Raw genomic sequence first — 22939 nt, forward strand, 5'->3', positions numbered from 1 at the left:
TTGCTTTGCCTATGGGCCACAATCATGACAATGGGACCCACTAGCCAAGCGGTGCCATGCTTTCTGACACTATATAAAAGGGTCTTCACACCAAGAGGAGGGTAAGGTTTCTCTCCCTGAATCCAACCTGAGAACTTGATCTCTTGAGCCATGGCTAACAGAACCATCGGAGGGTGCGTCCGGACATCCCATCCGGACGCCTTTTTGCAGGAAGAAGGAAGGGCTGATACTGTGCGTTAACCGAGATTTCATTGCTGATTGACAATCACTGTAGCAGGGAAATTTCACCACCAACACTGACGCCGTCTGTGGGAACCGTCTTCTCTACTCAGTAAATCCTATACCTTCCAACTGTAAAGATGGTTTCACCCTCAAGGAGTCGCGTTTCAGCCAAAGGTGTCGAAAGCCATTCCGAATGGTGGGACGCCATGGAAAGACGACAACGAGAGAATGAACGGCAGATGCAAATTCTACTCCAGGAAACAAGGAAGCTCAAGGAAGAAAACAGTGTCTTGAGGATTAGAAGCTCTCCCCAACCTCAGTGCTATCAGCGGGGCAGGACCCCTGTCATAGCCAGGGAGTTCCACTCCCCCGAGAAGCGAGCCCAACCCTTGGGCCACAAGAAGCATGGCCTAGTCAGACCCCAGTGCATGCTCACCATATCCGACGAGATGAGAGCTCAGGCTCTACCCGAGTTTCCTCCAAATCACGACGTAAGAAGAGGTCCCAATTATCTGACGCCATGTATGCGCGTCTGGGACCTCAAACACCCTACAAAAGCAGGCCTCGCATCACCATACCACTGGATGTAAACTCTGAGCCCTCGAGCTCACCTGTTCTACGAAGACGTGCTGCTCACCCACCAGCGGTGCAGGGTGGTAAACCTCCCTCGCGCACAGCCCCTTTGGGCTCTATCAGCAGGCGTTTGGATGACATGCTCTCTACACCTTTCAGCTCTCGTATCGTTAAATATGAACCCCCGCGAGGGTTCATCGTCCCAAAATTCTCCGCATATGATGGATCAAGTGATCCCTTTGATCATATAATGCATTACCGGCAGCTCATGACCCTTGACATGGGGAATGATATGCTATTGTGCAAGGTTTTCCCAGCCAGTCTGAAAGGCCAGGCTCTTTCATGGTTCCACCGACTGCCCGTAAACTCGATCGACAATTTTCAGGATTTGTCCGAGGTTTTTGTAGGGCAATACTTATGCTCAACCAGACATAAGCAGAATATCAGCACCCTGCAAAACCTCAAAATGCAAGAAAATGAAACTTTGAGAGAGTTTGTTAAGCGTTTCGGACAAGCTGTTCTACAAGTCGAATCGTTCAGCATGGACACAATCCTCCAAATTTTTAAGCGGAGTATATGCCCAGGGACCCCCTTCTTCGAGTCCCTCGCTAAAAAACCTCCCACAACCATGGACGAGTTATTCCAACGTGCGAATAAATACTCCATGCTAGAGGACGACATCCGTGCCGCCGTACAGCCGGTCCTGGTAACTGGTCAAACCACTAAAAATGAAGCCACCAGAAGCTTCAAAACACCCAGCCTTCCTGGGACATCCAACCGGAGGCAAGACGAACGGCGACCACCACTCGTTCGAACACCTCTCACCAAGTCATACGAAAAATTGCTTCCCATAATTCGCAATCTGCCTAGATTCAGGTGGCCGGTACCAATACGATCTAACCCCTCAGAAAAGGACTGCAATAAAAGATGCGAATACCATAAAGATCATGGGCACGCGACTGAAGCATGTATAAGCCTCCGTTATATGGTGGAAGATCTTCTGAAGGCAGGTCACTTGAAACAATATATTCGACCAGCCCCTCAAGGTGAAGAATCTCCCCGTAACCGAGGCCCACGCGCCCCAGCAGCTCCTGTTAGGACAATGATCAACTACATATACGGAGGACCCACGGATGACAAGTACAATTCCAAAAGGAAAAGACAGAGACTGTTGCGAGCAGCCACGATTCGGGAACACGTAAGCTCCATCCGACCAGGGTTAGCCACTGGGAGCACCCCTCCCATAGATGGAACCATTGTCTTCCCCGCTGTAGATCCAACCCAAATGTTGCAACCGCACCGAGATGCTCTCGTCTTAACAGTAGGGGTGGGAGACTACGACGTGAAAAGAATCCTAATCGACCCAGGCAGCTCTGCAGACTTGTTGCAGGTGGCCGTCATCAAACGAATGGGCTTCGAACCCTCCAGCTTAGAAAATCCCGGAAGAACCTTGTCCGGATTTAATGGTTCCTCCACAACTTCACTCGGAGATGTAATACTGTCGGTTTATGCTGGGCCAGTCATCCTGAACGTTCTATTTTCTGTGGTTGAAGATTTATCTCCTTTTAATACCATCTTGGGGCGCACGTGGTTACATGGAATGAAAGCCATTCCATCTACATATCATCAAAGGGTTAGCTTCATTACCCACGATGGGCAAGTTAATCTTCATGGAAGCCAGCTTGCTGCTCGACAATGTTATCAGATCGCTCGCGAAGCCGGACCCAGCACCAACTGTGAGCATTCCTCCAAAGAAGCAACTGCTTCTGACCAATAGCAGTTACAGCATCCAGGAGACAAAGATCCCCGGTAACGGATCCGCTGGAAGCCGTCCGGATATCAAAAGAAGGTGAACACTTCACGTACATAAGTACCCTCTTTTCGCCGGCTGAGAAATTTGAACTTCAAAAAGTGCTTCAACAAAATCGAGATATTTTTGCTTGGGCCCACTCGGACATGCCTGGAATACATCCGAGCGTTGCTTCTCACCGGCTCAATGTATTAGCCACCTCCAAGCCTGTTCGACAAAAAATCCGACGATTTCATCCGGATAGGCAGAAAGTCATTCAGGAGGAAATGGAAAAATTATTGAAAGTCGGATTTATTAAGGAGGTAGAGTATCCAGAATGGCTAGCAAACGTGGTGGTGGTCCCAAAGAAGGGAGGAAAATGGCGGGTGTGTGTAGATTACACCAACCTCAATGACGCGTGCCCCAAAGATAGTTTTCCACTACCACGAATAGATCAAATAGTAGATGCAACCTCTGGGCATGAAAGACTATCCTTTCTGGATGCTTTCTCTGGATGCCATCAAATCCCCATGGCTCCGGATGATGAAGAAAAAACTTCCTTCATAACTCCTCATGGGCTTTACTGTTATAGAGTCATGCCTTTCGGACTCAAGAATGCTGGTGCTACATATCAGAGATTGATGACCAAGATCTTCAAGCCTTTGATCGGCGATATTATTGAGGTGTACATTGACGATGTGGTAGTCAAAAGCAAAACCCGGGACGAACACACCCAGCATTTACAGGAAGTTTTTCATTTATTGAGAAAGTACGGCATGAAGCTCAATCCAGCCAAATGCGCGTTCGGAGTAAGCTCAGGAAAATTCTTAGGATTCATGGTTACCCAAAGAGGAATCAAAATCAATCCAGATCAAGTGAAAGCAGTCGCCAACATGCTTGCACCAACAAACAAGAAGCAGCTACAACGCCTCACTGGCAAACTTGTCGCTCTCGGACGCTTCATAGCTCAATTCACAGACAAGATGAAGCCCTTCTTCCTGGCACTCAGAGATATTAACAAATCTAGATGGATGCAGAACTGCCAGAATGCTTTTGAAGAAATCAAGCGCTATCTCTCTCAACCCCCCATTCTGAGCAGTCCGCAACTTGGGGAAAAACTATATCTGTATTTAGCAGTTACTGATTAGGTAGTGAGCGCAGTCCTGCTCCGCTCCTTGTCGCCTCGAGAACAAAAGCCAGTATATTTCATCAGCAAAGCACTTACCGATGCAGAAACAAGATATTCAAGGATGGAACAAACCGCTCTAGCGCTGCGCACAGCCGCTCAGAAGCTGCGTCCCTATTTCCAAGCTCACCCTATAACCGTTCTCACCAATCAACCTCTCAGGAATATCCTTCATAAACCCGACATAACAGGCAGGATGATGCGGTGGGCAATAGAATTGAGCGAATATGGAATAGGATATCAACCCAGGTTATCTCTAAAAGGGCAAGTCATGGCAGATTTTATAACAAAATTGCCCGAAGCAAGCGCCCCGGATAAAGCATCAACTCCAGATAATTGGTGGTTTCTGTATGTTGATGGAGCCTCCCGCTCGTCCGGATCAGGGGTTGGACTCCTTCTCAAAACGCCAACCGGAGAACGATTGGAGCAATCCATCCGACTGAATTTTCCCGCCTCAAACAATGAGGCTGAATATGAGGCCATCCTATCCGGATTGAACCTTGCAATCACTTTGAACGCCTCAAAGCTTAAAATACACAGCGACTCTCAGCTCGTTGTGGGGCAAATATTAAAAGAATATGAGGCTAAGGATGAGCGCATGGCTAAATACTCATTAAAAGTACAAGAGTCACTCAACCGGTTGGAAGAATGGGTCATTGAAAAAATACCAAGGGGAGATAATGTGCAGGCTGACGCTTTGGCAGGAATAGCTGCATCATTTCCTATAAAAGAGTCAACAATGCTACCAATATATGTTCAAATCACTCCCGCCATTGTTGAATCACACGTCTGCAACGTGAGCCCAAAGGAAAATGACTGGGCTATCGACATCAGAGTTTACTTACAATCGGGGGCATTACCTGAAAATTCCAAGCATGCCCACAAAGTCCGGGTACAAGCATCTCGCTTTACCCTGATCGGAGGTGATCTCTATAGGCGATCCTTTGGAGGTCCATACCTCAAGTGTTTAATCCAACCGGATATCCAATATGTTCTATCCGAACTGCACGAAGGCATCTGCGGGAACCACTCAAGGGGCAGAACCCTAGCGCACCGGGCGCATTCACAAGGATATTATTGGCCTACAATGAGGCAAGACGCAGCTACCCATGTCAGGAAGTGCGACAAATGTCAAAAGCATGCGCCAATCCCGCATATGCCCGCTGAGATGCTAAATTCAGTAACAAGCCCCTGGCCATTTGCACAATGGGGGATGGATATCATGGGACCCTTTCCTACTGCACCCGCTCAAAAGAAGTTTCTGCTCGTTGCTACCGATTATTTTAGTAAGTGGGTAGAAGCTGAAGCCTACGCAAGCATCAAGGACAAAGACGTCAAAAGATTCGTCTGGAAAAATATAGTATGTCGATTCGGAATCCCTCAGGCAATTGTAACTGACAACGGCCCTCAGTTTGATAGTTCTGTCTTTAAAATTTTTTGTGGAGAACTTCACATCAAAAATTTGTATTCCACGCCGCGATACCCTCAGAGCAACGGTTAAGCGGAGGCAACTAACAAAACCTTGCTGAATGCGTTGAAAAAACGGTTGGAAAAAGCCAAAGGAAAGTGGGTTGAAGAGCTACCCGACGTCCTATGGGCCTACCGTACCACACCCGGAAGGCCAACAGGAAATACTCCGTTTGCCCTTGCATACGGAACAGACGCCATCATCCCAACTGAAGTAGGAATGCCAACGGCCCGAACTGCTATCCAAGGCCAAAGAAACGAAGACGACGAGCTTGCAAAGCACTTGGATTGGGCAGATGAGGCTAGAGAAACAGCATCCATCCGGATGGCTGCATATCAACAAAAGGCAGCAGCATACTACAACAGAAAGGTGCGACCTCGAATTTTCAAGGAAGGTTCATTAGTACTTAGAAAGGTTTTTGAAGACACAGCTGAGAAAGGAGCCGGAAAGCTTCAAGCCAATTGGGAAGGCCCTTATATGGTGTCAAAAGCAAACGAAAATGGGTCATACCATTTGCGAACCTTAAGTGGAACCCCTCTACTTCGTCCTTGGAATGCAGCCAATTTGAAGTAATATTATCAATAAAAGAAAAAGGGGAAGACAATGTGAATAAGTATGTTTTATTAATAATTGAAAAGGTGAATACAAAAGACATCCGGACCACAGATACAAAGAAAGATAGCAGCAAAAGATACAAAAAGAAAAGCTTTCACTGGGGAGGCTTGCGGCGCAACTTTTCTTCTTCACCCGGAGGAATCGAGGGGACATCTCGCTTGATACCGTGTTTCTTCATGTAGCAACGGTAGCCGAATAAGTACATTTCGTCTACCTGCTTCTGATAATCCACCTCAAGTTCCTCCCTGTGCGAAGCAAACCCAGCCTCAAGTTCCTCCCTTTGCGCAGCGAACTCAGCTTCCAGTTCTTCTTTTTGCGTTGATAAACGCAACTACAAATCTTCTCTTTGCTTTTTCTCAACTGCCGCTTCCGTCCAGGATTGTCTCACCTTCCTCCTTAGCTGAGCCGCCTCATCCTCCGCCTCGCGCAGGCGGGCGTCTGTAGCCTCTCAAGGCTCTTTACCTCTACCAGCTCCAACCGGAGAGCTTCATTATCATCCTGAGACTTCTTCAAAGCCTCAGCGCTCTCTTCAAAAGCCCTTCGGGTGGCGGATAAACTGGCTTCAGCCTGCTCCAATTTTAAGCGCAGCTCATCTTCATTGCTTACGCGCTGGGAGACGAAAACTTTCATGTGGTCAGCAGTCCGCAGCAGGTCCGTAAAAAGGTTGCGATGTTGAACCATGCCGCGAATGCCGCTCACCAGCTGCAAAAAGATCCACAAGCAAATCAATTCAATACCAATCCTCAGAAAGACACGCCAATATAAAATCAAAACTCAAGATAAACGAGCTATACCATTTCTGCTCCTTCGAACATCTTTGACGAAGGCAAAGCAATCTCTAAGCCAGAGGGAATTTTTTTAGCATCTCTTGCAACTCCGCATAGCTACTGAAAGAGTTGGCGGAGGTGCAAGTTGCATCATCAACCGGATGCCCCTCTGGCGAGATGTTTTGATGTGGCTCGTCCCTCAGAACCGGACCTTCAACGATCGCGGCCGGCTGGATTTCCGGATGGGTCTCTTCGGGCGAACCCTCCTCCATAACCGGAACTGGATCGATTAGACTTTTTTCTGTCATCACTGTCTCGCTCTCCACCGGATGAACCTCTTGGGCAGATGAACAACTGACCTTAATGGTCTCCTCAAAACGACCTTGAAGCCTTCCGCTAAGTCCAGACGTCAGGTCGCGAGCCGATTGAAACATCTCCGCAAGAGCCTTCTTCAGTGGTGCCCTCTTCGGAGAGGATGCCTTCTTCATTTGTGCCCTCTTCATCGGTACAAGAACGCGCGAACTTAGTTCACCCGGGGGCAAACCTTGATCTTCAAGAATTGATTCTTCCATTGGAGGCACCGGATGAGGCAATGTTTCACCACATGAAGCCCCAGTTGCGTCCTCGTCCGGATGAGGAGAACCAGGTTGACACACGGAGGCTGCTTCCTCAGCCAGAAGCGCCATCCGGGTATCCGCTGCCATTGAAGGCCCTAAGAGGTTCAAACCCGCGAGATGACCGGGGCCGCTTGAAATGGAAGGCGGGAGGGGATTTTCTGGCTCTCTTATTTCTACTTCCTTTTCATAACCAATAGGAGGTGGTACGAACTCCTTCGGAGGAGTTGGCATCTTTATTCCTTTCCCCTTATCCAGTTTCTTCTTCTTCTTCTTTTTGCTGGAGCGCCAACAGGAGAAGAGGGCACAGGGCGTTTACTACCGGGAGCCTTTCGTAGAGTTCCTTCCTGCCTCCTTTCCTCCCGGGCGCTAAGAAGTGCCTGACGGGCCTGGACGTCCGCCTCGCGCGCTTCCGCGTAAAAAGGAAGATCTTTAAGAAGGAAATGTTCTCCGGTCACCACCTCCTCGGGAAGCCGTCTGGAGAGGATATTAAGTACATACGGCTGAGGCTCCCGGGTAACTGAACGCAAATTCTGCGCGGAGAGAAGTGTTTCCTAGTTCCTCTCATTTACCGTAATCTCAAACATCTTATTCAAACGGCTAAATGAGGCTTTTTCTACCCACTCCACCAGCTTCCCCTCTTTTCCTTGTCTGCACCCAAGAAAATAAAACCGATCAGTCATCTTACGAAGCAAATTTAACTTGCAATTACAAAAGGGCAAGAGACAATTTATTCTTACTTGGGTGCTTCAACGATCGATTGGGAGAGAATTGCTTGTCCGGATGCACTGACGAACCCGTCCATGCACCCGCAACAACCACATGTCCAGTGGCGCCCCCCTTTGTTGAATCAGGAAGGCCAGTCACCAGCTGAAGCGATGGAGAACTGGTGAAAAAACTGTAGATGTCGTTTTTTCCCTTCTTGATGGAGTAAACAAATAGTACCTCCAACAAGGACAAATCCAAGTTAAACAACATATCCAGAATGCTGCAAGCCATCAGCACCCGGACAATATTGGGATGAATCCTAGCCGCTGGAATCTGTGTATAATGAAGGAACTGCTTGAAGAGTGAGGGAAGCGGAAAGCGAAGACCCGCATTAAACTGCTCATTGGAGAAGCAAATAGAATTATCCTCCGATTTGGCAGTCGACACGGCATCACCCTCTAACAAACGGATGGATACTTCGTTTGGAATATTAAAATAATCTCGAAACTCCTTCTCATTAAAAAGATCAGTAGGGTTAGATCGCCCGCTTGAACTGCTTTGCTTGGCTGCACCAGTTGCCACCTTTCCCTTCTTTGAAGACATTGTAGGTTACGTAAAACCTGCATTACAAGAAAAGCCACAATCAAAGCGCATTCAAGGCGTGTCGCGTTGCAAAAACCCTAAACCCGTAAACCCTAACTCGAAGACACCACTCAATCCCACCAGAAAAACCATTTTCTCAGCAACATCACATTCAAAGAAACCTGTGAATAACCCTCAAAGTGCATTGAAAACCCTTTATCAAACCTCCAGCACGACACAGACTTCTTTAAACCTCAAACCTCAAACCCTAACAAAAACCAACATATACCAACAGTTTCTACCAACCCAATCTATCCCAACAAAAGGACAAACAAGCAACATCGCAAGCAACAAAGTAAAAGAGAAGAGAAGAGTGGAATAGCGAACCTTGCAAAGATTTCTGGAAAATGGTGGAAAACCAGTTATCACGTCTTCAAGCTTGCTCTAAAAGATCTCTGGGAGCACTCAAAAGTCTGGAAAGGGAATGAAAAGTATCAACAGATGATCCTGGGCCCCTACTTATGAAAGCGACGCCTCGAAAAAATCTCCCAAACGGCAGAAAGCATAATGGCACCAAGTTTTGAAGCAACATACCGTCTGGCACAATTTTCAAAAGTCAGCGCGCTTCACCACCTTCCACAAGCGAGAAAACGCCACGTGTCATCATCGTCCAAGTAAAACAGAAATTGTGTAAAGGTAACATTTTTATCCCGCCTTTTCTGACGAAGCCAGACAGGTAGTATAAAAGGGGGCATTGTGGGATCCCCACTAAAAAGTCCCACGTGTCTCTCTCTCTTTTGGCCACGCGGACGTCTCCCCCCACGACACCTGGCACAACTAATTCCACCCGGACGGGGATCATCGCTCACCCCATCCGGATGCATCACAGCCGCCATTATATCCGGACGACTTTCCACCTCAACCGGATATCTCATATCCGGTTCTGGGCGACGATCCACCTTCTCCAAGTATATCTCATCCGGCACCTTACATCGGATGGGAAGGGGAAGACGATTCGACTTCTCCGGATAGACATGTCCAGATATTCTAGTAAAAGCATACCCGGACAGCATAGTTAGTTGAATATTCACAGATTCACTGGATCCACTCTCGCTCGCATATCAAGAAGATAACTCTGATAACACTGACGACCAAGCCCACTGAACTGTCACTCATCATTAATGCAAGATACATTCGACAATACATTCCCAAATCTTCTCTGTTTTCCTGACACACTTCCGATATTTAAAAAGTCATAAAGTGTGGCGACGTCTACCGCCTAAATACCCTCCTGACAACCACCTTCTGACACTAGAAATGTCATGATTGCTTTGCCTATGGGCCACAATCATGACAATGGGACCCACTAGCCAAGCGGTGCCATGCTTTCTGACACTATATAAAAGGGTCTTCACACCAAGAGGAGGGTAAGGTTTCTCTCCCTGAAACCAACCTGAGAACTTGATCTCTTGAGCCATGGCTAACAGAACCATCGGAGGGTGCGTCCGGACATCCCATCCGGACGCCTTTTTACAGGAAGAAGGAAGGGCTGATACTGTGCGTTGACCGAGATTTCATTGCTGATTGACAATCACTGTAGCAGGGAAATTTCGCCACCAACAGATGTTACAAAGGGTTTGAGAAAGGAACGAGATTTAAAACCCATAAATGCCCATATTCAAGTTCCAGATCAAGTCCAATATTTAGGTTTCCAATACGAGAGCTTATTTACAAATAAAAGGCAAATGTAATGAATTAGAGAGGAGACCTGATTGGTGCGGCGCATAGCAGCCACCTCGCCACGCTTGGAGAGGTTGGCAGTGAAGCGGAACCTTCGCTTGGGGTTCTTGAAAACACTGCAAAGATTCCTCCATATCTGCAACACCTCATCCGACGAATGCTTTGGCTTCACTCTTGAGAAGTTCTCGTCCAAATAGCTTTCCATCACTAGCTCTTGTAATCGCTTTTGTATCTTGCGGGGCCTTAGTCATTGTCCAAATTCAAATTTAGCCATGTTGTCTTGTGGGGTCCGTGTCATTGTCCAAATTCAATTTTGGCATGCCCTGCCATTCACGCACATCACGGGACCCCACGTGGCCTCCCTCAATTATTTCAAATATCTTCACTTGGTGGAATAGAATTCAGCAAAAAAATTGTTGGAAATATATTTGATAGCCCAACGAAATTTATGATTTCCTGGGGAGTGATTAACACTCCTTGCATAGCTTGAAGCTTCAATAATCCACAAAAGGGTTTATCTAGTAATTATCCATCAAATATAGCTATGTGCTCTAGGAATTGAATAGTCAATATAGAGATTGATTACTCTATGGCCATATTGCTTGACCACCAATGTAGTATCACACTTTCGACCCTTTGGAAGTTATTTTTGTGACAATATATTTTTCCATTTGGTTTGAATATGTTACTTTTATTAAAAACACTTTTGATCATAAAAATAAAATTTTGGAAAAGTCAAACTAAGCATAACTTTTCTTCTGTAAATGGAAGAGACAAAAATATGAAAAGGGGATTAGCCAATTAGGTTGACTCATCTATTATAATGAAATTAACCATGAAGAAGCAAAATGAAGGTCCAGCAGCTGGGAACTCAACTGCTCATGAGGAAATAGCTGCATCCCAGTTCAAGGAAAATAGTGTTTGCATCACTGGTCAGCAGAGTGAAGGTCCAGCAGTTTGGATTGCTGCACCTGAGCCGGACATTTCTGGCTTGCCATCCCCCCCTCAGAGCCAGCATTGTAGCTTTCACCTCGACATAAGGTGGGCATGGCCCAGTCGATATCTATCATCCTGCACATCCACTTCTGCAACAATCTCATACAATGGCCGGTGCTGTTGACATAGTGGGACCTACAGGCAGTGTCTATCAGCAGCCCCAGTATGGACAAGTCAACTAGGCCCTATTCCTACCAGGCCATGCATTGGCCATCTTTAGTATGGGCCATCTTTGGGCCGCGTGCCACTCCCCAATTTCCTTATCCACTATTTTAAAAAAAAAATGATTTTCTCAACCTCATTTTGTAAATATCTTTCTCAAATTCTGATTTTCAAATAATTCCAATCTTCCCATATTTCATCCTTAGAATTTTTAGGATCACCCCAAGAGTCTCATTTTTAATAAAACTTTGTTGCTATCTTTCCTTCTGACAAACAATTTCTACATCCCCATTTGTTTTAAAACGTTTTAAAATAAGCAAGATTTTAATTTTGTAATTCCAATTAATGGAATTTACGAAATTAATTCCTACAAAAATAAACGGGCTATGGTGGGGGCCCAACATCAAATAAATTTCCTTTAAAATAAGAATGGAATTGAATAAAATGTCATGCATAATGTTGGTATGTGCTTCTTTATCTTAGTTTGGTGATATGAGTGACATATTTCATGTTCATTGCTATGCACTACCCATTTTTATGATAGCGCATTGCCGTTTGCTGACCAGGTCCGTACCCATTCTCCTCCGGTCACCCTCTATGTATGTTATGATTCTCACATGTGTATGATCATTCTGAATATTCATTGATTTCCTCATCAATTACCACATCAACTTCATTTTATTAGTAGAGACCCGACTTTAGGGACTTAGAGGGGTGCTACGGTCTTTATTGTACCTTCCCGATAAGTAACCTGACTCTCGAACCCGATCCGGTTTTTCGTAGATCATATTTTCCGGAATAGGAGTCGCACTTAGAGTTTTCTTTCTTATTTTGTTTATCCTTTTAAAAAATAAAACAAAATAAGTGGCGACTCCAAGTCATTTTCAAACAATAAATAAAATCATTTGCGCCATCAAGTGGAAAACGTATGAGCCGAAATGCGGGGTCCACAGTTCCATATTTAAGCTCAAATTTTCAATTATTTATAAAAAGAGTTTAAAAAATAATAAAAATCCAAAAATAGTTAAATAAGAAAGAATAGTGGCATGTGAAGGGTGGTAGAATAAGACAAAAATGAGTCAAGTGGGTATTCTTGTCTATTCCATCTCATATCCTTGTAATCAATTATGGGTGTTGAAGGATCTTTATTAATTATCAAGCAAAAGGGTCTAAAGCCCAATTCTCCCTTATACATACATATATATATATATACATACATACATATATATAATATATTATATATATATAATATAATATATTTATATAGAGAGAGAGAGAGAGAGAGAGAGAGAGAGAGAGTTTAAATATTGGGTTTTTTGTCCATTTTGAGGTGTTTAAATATTTTGGTAATTATAAACTCTCAACTCATTTTTCAAAAATTATAAAATTTATTAAAAAAAAATTAGTGAATTGTTTAAAAAAAAAAATCAACAATTTATTTTATACAAAATTTTACTTTGAAATTTTATATTCTTTTATGAAATGTAACAACTTTTAAAATATATTTCATATTTTTTGGAATAATTAAATTGATACATGCTATATATAGAGAGAGAGTTTAAATATTGGGTTTTTTTTGTCCATTTTGAGGTGTTTAAATATTTTGGATATTATAAACTCTCAACTATTTTTTCAAAAATTATAAAATTTATTAAAAAATTAGTGAATTGTTTAAAAAAAATCAACAATTTATTTGATACAAAATTTAGTTTGAAATTTTATTTTCTTTTATAAATGTACAACTTTTAAAATATTTTTCATATTTTTGGAATAATTAATTGATACATGCTATATATATATATATATTATATATATATTATTTTCTTCATCTTTAAAGACTAAACTTAATTAGTTTACAAGATAACAATGATGTACTTAATCAACATTTTTTCGAATATGAAATGGTACTTGTTTTTTAATTATATTTATTTTTTAAATCATGAGTTTGAACCAAACCTTTGTTAGACGTATTGTTTGGTGTTTCCCGAACTTTCACTCTCCCTAACCCACGCTGTCAGAATTAAGTTTAAGATCAAGAACAAAAATATTGTAAAAAGGATGAGATGAAAAACATTCAATGAGATTAATAGAAAGCAACAATTCCAAGTGAATTTAGTTTTAGATTCTTGACCAAGAAATTGGGATTTTGTACTTGATTGATGATTATCAAGACCAAAAACAAGTTGGTGATGTGAAATCAACGACACCCAAGTTATCAGATTCTTGAGAACTAGCAGACTTGAATTTAATCACAAATGGTTTTAATTTCATTCACTATTTGTAGAGAAAAAAAAAGGTTGACTGAGGGAGGATGGTTTTTCATCATTCATCTAATTGGAAAAAAATGGGTTTGAACGAGAGATGAGGATATGGAGATGGTTTATTTCCCATTATCCTATTGCAAAGAAAGAAAAAAAAATTACTTTTATATTTTAACTAAATTATTATAGTAATTTAGGGCAGTAATTGTTTAAAAATAGTTTTTATTTTTAAAAATAAAAAATAAATATTTTAAATAACATATTTTAATTATTTTTACTTATTTTCTAAAAATTATTTTAAAAATAATTATATAAATATGTAAAATAATAAAAATAAAACACACACATAAAATTTATTTTTATTCTATAAAAAATAAAAAATATTTTTCAACCTTAATTTTTTTTTTTTTTTAATGTTTAGTGTGAGTATTATAGGTCGTTTCTTGCGTTGAATGAAATCATATGGGTAGATGGTGCTGTAGACCCAAAATTTGTCTATTTTTTATTTTACATTGATTTTGAACCCAATTTTGTACATAGATTTAAATCTCGATTACATGTGTTTTTTTTTACTTACTCACCATTTATTCTTAATTTATTATTTTTATATTATCTTATTTATTATTATTATATTTTACTTTTTCTTTTATGTTATTTTTATTATTATATTTTATTTTAATTTATTTTTCTTTTTCCTTTTATTTCTCTCATTCTCTCTCTCTCTCCTCTCTTCCCCTACCTACCCTCACCTACCCTTCCATCACTTCACGTCCAAGCCCTCCCCAATTTCCACTCTTCATCATTTCTTTCCTTATTTATTAACATCTCCCCCATTCCAATGCACGATTGGTGGCCCCATTCAAGCCCTAGGGCTTGTTTTAGTTCATCTCCTTCTTTTTCAAATGGAGGATGGCCGGGCTGCCCCCACTTGGAGTCCCCATTTTCCCCCCACTATTTCTTCTTCAGTTTTTCTAACAGATACATGACAGCGAGCCCTAATTTTTTTTTCTTATCTTTCCCTCTTAATTCCCTAACAGCAGCCGACCTCCATTTTCTCCTCTTGTTTTTCCTTTTTCCCTTCCATTTTTCTTTCTCCTAACAGCCCTTTCATCCACTGCACCTCAGACACTACCGGCCAAACACCCCCTCATTTCCTTCCCATCTTTTTCCTATCCTTCTCCATTCTTTTTCCTTATTTCTTATTATTATTATTTTCAAAAACTCAACCCCTCACCGCCGTCGGGACACCGACCAGTCGCCGCCGGGGAGCCACTGCCGGTCGGCGACCCCCTTCCCATCTCATCCGTTTCCCAATACTACTACTATTATTATTATTATTGTTCATTTTTGCTCAATTTAATTATAATAATAATTGTTGTTTGTGATATTTGAATTATTGAATTAATATGAAATTTGAGTTAATTTGTTGATGGTAAATTAATACAAAACTTGTGCTATTTTTGTTTTTGCATGGGCTCGTTCTGTGAACCTGTTGGCTGAGAATAAATTTATGACACGCAGAGGACGGAATTTCATGGAACAAAGTGAGACTTGAAAAGCTGCAAATGGAGCATTGAACTTGTTGTAAGCCTACTGGGGTACATTTTTTATTTCTCATTTATATTTAGTTTTATTTTTATTGATTTTTGTAAATATTTATTTGTGTATATTTACTTGTATGTACAGAATTGAACATCGAACAAACTAGAAATTTTGTTTAAATGAGAGGAAGAATTCAGTAAATGTGTTTTGATGAAACAATGATTTTAAAATATTATTTTTAATAAAAGAAAGTTTTTTTATTATTTATAAAAATTCAGAAAAATGCATTTAGAAAAATCCAAAAAAATTGTTTTTAATAGAATTCAAAAAATTGTTTTTAATGACATTGTCCAAAAATTTCTTTGTTAATAAAAATTGTCCAATTTGTTTTTATAAATTGCCCCAAATTTAATTTTTAATAAAATTGTCCAAAAAATGTTTTTCTTAAATGAAATTTTTTCCCTTAATTAAAATGGGATTAAAAGTATTTTTTAGAAATTAGGGATTTAATTTTTTTTCTTTTTAATTAAAATTTATTTTGCAAATAAAGTTATGCCATTTTAAATAATTTGTAAAAATCACTCTTTTAAATGAAAATGAATCTAAATACTTTTGTAAATAAAATTATAAAAATTTATTATTTTCTAGTAAAAGCAAGTGAAAATAATTTTTGTACCCAAATTGAAATTTTGTAATAAATTCTTTTGATACTAAGTGTAAATAACTTTTTTTGAAAATAGAATACAAATGAAGTTGAGAAAATAAATCGATTCTTTTTTGTAAGTAAATAAATTGAAGTCATTAATTCAAAATCATTTTTAATAAAATCCTTTGAAATTTTTTTAAAACTTTTTTTAATATCTTTTATTTATTTAATTCAATAAATCTTAGGTTATTTTCTCAATATTTAATCCTTTGAATCTTAGGTTGAAGACCATAATCCCTTCAGCTATCAATATTGCTCATAGCCCAATATAACATGATAGGACAGAACATATTGAGATTGATAGGCATTTCATCAAATAAAAATTTGAGAAAGGAGTAGTGTGTATGTTCTATGTTCTATTAGAACATCAATTAGCTGATATCCTAACAAAAGGGCTGAACATTCAATGTTTCACGATCTAGTATTCAAGTTGGGAATGGAAGACATCTATTCCTCAGCTTGAGGGGGAGTGTTGAGCTGTAAATAAAATAGGAGAATTATTTTTCTATTATGTTAGTTCCCTATTTCTATAAATAGATAGTTTTATTAGTTTCCTATTTCTGTAAATAGATAGTTTTATGATTTAGGAATAAGTTAGTTTCCTATTATATCTCTTGTTTCCTATTTCTTCTCTTGTAATCTCCTATATAAACTGTATATAGTCAATGTAATAAACAAAAATTATTATTTTTCATCCCATATTTCATGTCATTTATAAATAAAGAATTTAGGTATAACCCTTTTGGATATCCAGGATATCCTTACTATTTTAAAGGGTGAAGAAAAATTGGGCATTTCATATAAATATTCATTAAAAATTTTTAATGACCCATTAACACACCCTTTTGGAACTTTTTTATAATCAACTTGAATTAAGTTTAGGCAAATATTCTAACTAAAAACTTCCCAACAATATTGAAGCCACCAAAAATTTTCAACTTATTTAACTTTTATTTTTATTTTTATAATTAATAGTGGAGAGTCCTTTTTTTTTTTTCCTTTCTTTTGTTTGCAACAGTGAATGAAAAATAAATATATAATTACATCTTTTAATTATTTTTCATAACCATTAATATTAAAGAGTAAGGGAAATAATAATTATATTGTTTTGAAATTTATTTCATTAGACCATGCACAATTTGTCAATTTTTCTTGTTTTTGTTTTTTGTTTTAAATGTTAAAGGTGCAATAATACTATTTTAAAATATTATATATATTACTTTTAAAATTAAAAGGTAATATTTTGAAAAAAAAAAAAATCCATTAGGTAAAGGAAGATATGATAAATAATTTGGATGGTTTAATCCTACCTCAACTTTAGAAACTCTTTCTATAATTAAAAAATATTAATTATTCATTAATCTCATACTTGGGACCTTTATAGCATCCTTGATAAAAAGATAGTAGTAAAATAATAATGACCATAATATGAAAATTAAGTTTTGAAGAGAATTAGTGAATTATTAGGCCATTTTATTTGTTGGCACTATTATTATACCATTAGTAGTTTAATTACATCCACTTCTTACTATCTTTCATACAACTTACTTCTATCATAATATTGTTCCCTTTGATACATGGCAGGAAATCACCTTTGATGAGTAGTAGATAAAAATGGAATGGGAAGATGTCAGAGTGAATTTGGAATCTTTCAGTATTTCAGAAATGGATAATGATGGTAGATTGGAACCAAGTATAGAGTCTGCAAGTGATCCATTATCCTCAAAGTAACTAGAGTTAATTCATGGCCGATTCTCATGGAAATAATGAAGACATAGCAGATGCATATTGGGAGAAAAAAAAAAAGTCATATTGGAAAAATACTTTATCAGACTTGGAAGAAGATTTAGGTAAGTTTGCTGAACTTTAGTCTTAATTTTGTTTTTCTTCTATATTAATTCTCATTGATTTCAAATACCTTAGATTAGGTTTGGATGTGGACAAACCGGCCGCAAGTGTTGTTAGAATTTGACATTTAGGAAATTAGGTGATTGAATGTTGATTGTTTGATAAATTAAAGTTGTGGTTAGAGTAATTTTTCTTCAAATTCTTTTACCAATACAAGCCATTGGATAGTCAAATGCCAATTGTCTTTAGATGAACATTTTAATTTGATTATGACTCTTTGATTTTGCGTTTGGATATTTGTAATTCACTTTCATAGTTCACACACACATACATTTTCTTGGTAGTTTGTATTTAAGATTTCACGTGTTCTAATTAAATCAATCCTTAAAATTCTATTTAAAATTCATCTTAGTTCGTTTAAGTATGAAATTTCAATTTTCCAAATGACAACGCAACCCTATTTTATTCGGTATGCATACTAAAAAAGGTTTTAAATGAATTTTGATCTTGAATGATACATGAATTAAAATTATAGCTCCAATCAATGAAGTCACTCTTAACCTTGAACTTATAATGATCATTTGAGGTAAACAATTATGGATGAATTCGTGGAAATTAAAAGGGATTTGATAGATCCCTATATACAAAGTTTTCCAAAAATCAGTTTTCTACTGCCATTGTTGAATGCTCACTACACCTCTGAACTTGTAAATTGGAGTTCAACAACCTAGAGACCCCATAAAATTGTTTCAATGCTTGGATATTGCTCTAGACTCATCAAATGTATGAAAAAAAAATTAACCTAAAACACTTTTTCAATCAATAAATTTAATTTTGTTTTCCAATAGACATAATTTTAACACTATTTTGGATACTTGAAACATCTTTACAAAATTCATTATTAAATGATCTGTTTAATTTCTTTAGATTTTTTTATTCAATGCGTCTTGAAATTAATTTTTGACACATAAAATATTGGAAAATATTTTCCCAATTGGACGATACAATTTTCCCTTTTTGCAGCTACTCCACTGTCCCAATTTTAAACCAAGGGGCACTCTAGTTGTTTTTAAAATTCATACATATATTTTCTTGCCTTAACAATATTTTTCTTGTCAAATATGCATCTTAAATTTTTCTATGATTTTTTATATGATTTTATCACATTTATGGAGTGGTTAAAAAAATTGATTTATGCATGCTATAGAATTTAGTCTTGTTTTGGACCTTTCAGGATATTTTGGTGAACTGGAATTAATTGGAGCTTTATTAAATTGTTTGGTCACTTGGATAATAAGCTAAAATGTATGAGATATTCTCTAAAATTTTTTTTAATTAAATTCACATTCTAGGTATTTTTTTTAAATTTATTTTTTGAACCTTTCTATATTGACTATATGCTGAAATATTCGTACAATGCTAGCTTTGTTATTTAATCTGGTGTTGTTTGGCATATCTTTACTTGATCTTGACTTTTTAACTATAATGTAGGCATAATGAGGATGTTACATAAACTTTTCCATGATGAAATATTGCTTTTAGGTATTTATTTATGATTTTCCCAAATCAATGGACTATTCAATCACTTTATCGCATATTTTGACTTAGTCACTAATTTTGGTTTTTAATCTCTCTTGCGAATCAGTTTTTCTTTTATAATAAATTGTTCGTATATCTTATATGATATTTGATATTTTTTAGATTCTTGTCATTTCATTTGAGCCATACATATGCCATGTAAATTAGGACTTACCATCATAGTTATTTATTGTCATGATTTATTCTAATCACTCTAGCCATATGCAAGCATATTGAAAGCTATGAATGTGATCAAGGTACCTCCTTTGTTTCCTTTATTTCTCTAACTCTATAAATAGACATGTTGTCTTTGTAAATGACTTTATGCTTGATTACACTTTCCTATGCTTTGATCATTGCCTGGCTTTCTTGAATGATATGAATTGCATGTAGTATTATTTGTTAGACCGACTTTAGTGTTTTCATGAAAGTGTTGTAGGTTTTGGCTCAAGTATGCTCATATCCTTCTTTTTTACATGTGATTGATTCCCTATGATATGTTTGGTTTGGTGTGAATAGCATCCTATAAAGCTTTAGGCATGATCACTTTTATTGTCTTTGGTATCTATTGATTTACAAATCAATTATCATAGTTACCTTAACATATTTAGTAGAGACCTGTTTTAAGGCTAAAAGGGTTGCTACCTTCCGGTACCTTCCCAAGGAGTAACCTGACCCTTAGACTGGGGCTTGGTTTTCGAATACATGTTTTTCCAAAATAAGAAGTCATATTTATGGTTTTATTTCCTATTTTGTTTTCCCTAAAAAAAATATAAAATAAGTGACGACTCCAATTTTTTATAAAAATTAGTTTTTCACTAAAAAGTGAGTCTGACCATCGAGTGGGATCTCATGTGAAAAATATAGATCTACATATATATTTTGAGATTGAATTCTTAGAAGAAATCAAGTCATGCCTTTGGTCAAATTAAGAACACATCTAATCGATTTGTTCTAAGATAGTCGGATTTCTATTTAATACAACATTGTTGATCTACATACAACACAACTTAACTCCCTCATAATTTGACATATATATATATATAAGTGGAGGCATTGTACACCATGATTCTATATTATTTTCTTTATTTGTTTGTATGGTTGACTTTGTATCCACTTTTACGGGTGTTTCCAAATGTTGCAAGTGAGCAACATATATTAAAAGATTGAATCTTGGAAAGTATACAAGAATTAATCTTAGCCGACAACTCAATTTTGTATTAACTCTCTTTGGGAAACAATAATATTGATCTTAGCCAAACAAGGTATGTGTACAATAAGATTTAGACATGACTTTTAATCCTTGCAAAGAAATCAAATCTACTTTATTAGTTAAACTTAAGAAGTTTCCCTTTTGATCAATCACAAGATGTAACTTTAGTTTATTTTCCACTATACAATGATGCTTATTCATCTTGAATCTTATACCTTAAAAGAGATTAACAAATATTTTACGAATATTGACATCAAATCTTGTAGATTTAATATATTTCTCTAGGCTAAACACTTGAGATATTACAAATCATGATAATAAGGCAACTGACAAGGGTATCCAAAATTTCCATAAGAAGAATTGGTTTAGGTCAAGGAGTAGAAAGAAAAAAATGAGTATAAAAAACATGAATCCTTAGGCCTACACCCAATGATTTTTAAGTAAAAGTAAGAAGAATCCCCCTTAAACAAGAAACTTACTTTCATTAAAAATATATATATATACTAAAAAGAAATAATGAGAGAAAAAAATACTTCTAAACAAAACATAGCTCTAGGATAAAAGATAAAACAATAAAAGAGGGTCCTAAGCTATGGAGCAATGAGCTAAGTAGAGGTAGAGACTCTTAAAGATTTCCTAGGATCCAGATTCCTAAGAGAATATAAAGGAACATCTTCAGACATAGTTGCTTCCCTTATTTTGGAAAGAGAGGAGGTCTTTTTTTTTTTTTTTTAACCCAAATTTGCTTCACTCTAGGACATGTTAGGGGTGTTTTTCTGATTCTTAGGCTTAATATTTGTTCTCTTTCACTTTCCACTATTTAGAATATTGTTTTTTTAGAGAATTAAAATCATTCACAAGCCCCTATTCAATTGAAACTCATACCTCTCAAGAAATCTAGTGTGGCATCTATGTTGAGTATGTCCAGACTTCCTACAATGTGTGCAAAGTGAAGGAGTGTTGGTAGGTGCTACTTAGCTAGGGGTTTCATCTTTTCCTTTAACAAAAACAATTTCCCCACTAGTAAGGGTTTCAACTTTATTCACATACCACAAACCTCTCTTATCACCATGGGTTTTACATTTATCAAAGATTTCATTAAGTACTTTAGTTCTAGGGTGAAATATTTTATTAACCAAAGAAGAGGATTTCATTGTTTCAATCTCTAGAATGAGAATATTATTTCTCTCAAGAAAAGAATTATGTTTAGACTCGAGAAACCAAAATTTTTCAAGGCAACTAGTCCTTTCTTCATTAAGCAATTCAATCTTAGCTTTGTGGGCATGAAGAATATCATGATTTTTAAATATTTTTTAATAAGACTCTCATGCTCAACAACTAGATTATTCTGATAAGCACCATTTTGTTCATCAGTGTAATCACAATCATTGTCACTATCACTATCACTCTCATGCACAGAATCAAGAGATGCAACAAATGTTAAATAATCATCATGATTCAAAAGTGGAGTCGCTTTCTTCAAATCTATATCACTCCATGTAGTTTACAGACTTTTTGATGACTTTAGGACTAGGACATCAAATGTTAATTTCTACTATTGAGTTTTTTTTTTTTTTTTTTCTCTTCCTCTTGTATATTTGGGAAAAAAAACTTATTCATACAAGTAATACCAGTTTCAATATTTTCATTTACTTAAAAAAGTATTGTTGCAAGGTTTTTAGACAAGTTAGAAAAACATTTTTTACACTAAAAAATGAAAAATAAAAAATAGGATTAAATATCAAAATTTTGGTAGACCCAAATCATATGAAGATGCATTCTTCATGTCACATATGTCAACTTGACACATCAAGATTAGGTTTGTGATTGAAGCCTAAAAATTTAAATTTATAAATTTAAAAAGGATTTTCAAATATCAAATGAGTAAGCCTCTCTAAATTTTCCTATAAACAAAGGCACTTTCTTTGACTCCAAAGGGGGTGGAGAAAGGGAATAGGCAAATTGAGACAAATCTCATTGTTGATGAGAAGGTTTCCTCATAGTGACACCCTCTCCGAGTACAACTTTTAACCATGACTCCCAATAGTCTTTTGCCCAAGTGGAAGTTCAACAAATTCTCAAATGAAGTACTTTCTTCTGGACTCCATCATTGCAACTTTGCACATTTCACAAGTAAAGGATGAGAGGCTACCCAATATTTAAACATGTAAACTTCGCCCTTATTAATAGGGAACAACTCCACCTTTGGTCCTACCCAATACTCATCATCCAATGTAATTTTTTCAATCCATAAAATTAGCAACGATCATTGAAATCACAACCAAAACTTCAAAAGAAAAAAGATAATAGTAAAATATTCATTTAGTTATATTTTGATGAATTGTAACCATTACTCACACTTTCTGGGG

At 37.6% G+C, this 22939-nt stretch overlaps 2 protein-coding genes across 2 annotated transcripts; both read left to right on the forward strand.

Moving 5' to 3' along the window:
- Window positions 1-742: 742 nt before the first annotated feature.
- On the forward strand, window positions 743-2572 carry LOC117913289. Its single transcript, XM_034828237.1, has one exon. It carries the CDS (start codon window positions 743-745, stop codon window positions 2570-2572), a length of 1830 nt encoding a protein of 609 aa, XP_034684128.1.
- A 1262-nt stretch (window positions 2573-3834) lies between these two features.
- Window positions 3835-5811, forward strand: LOC117913290. Its single transcript, XM_034828238.1, has 2 exons — window positions 3835-5188; window positions 5327-5811. Exons 1-2 carry the CDS (start codon window positions 3835-3837, stop codon window positions 5809-5811), a joined length of 1839 nt encoding a protein of 612 aa, XP_034684129.1.
- The last annotated feature ends 17128 nt before the right edge of the window (window positions 5812-22939 follow it).

Source organism: Vitis riparia, chromosome 4 (genome assembly GCF_004353265.1).
Source record: "Vitis riparia cultivar Riparia Gloire de Montpellier isolate 1030 chromosome 4, EGFV_Vit.rip_1.0, whole genome shotgun sequence".
NCBI classification, from domain to species: Eukaryota; Viridiplantae; Streptophyta; class Magnoliopsida; order Vitales; family Vitaceae; genus Vitis; species Vitis riparia.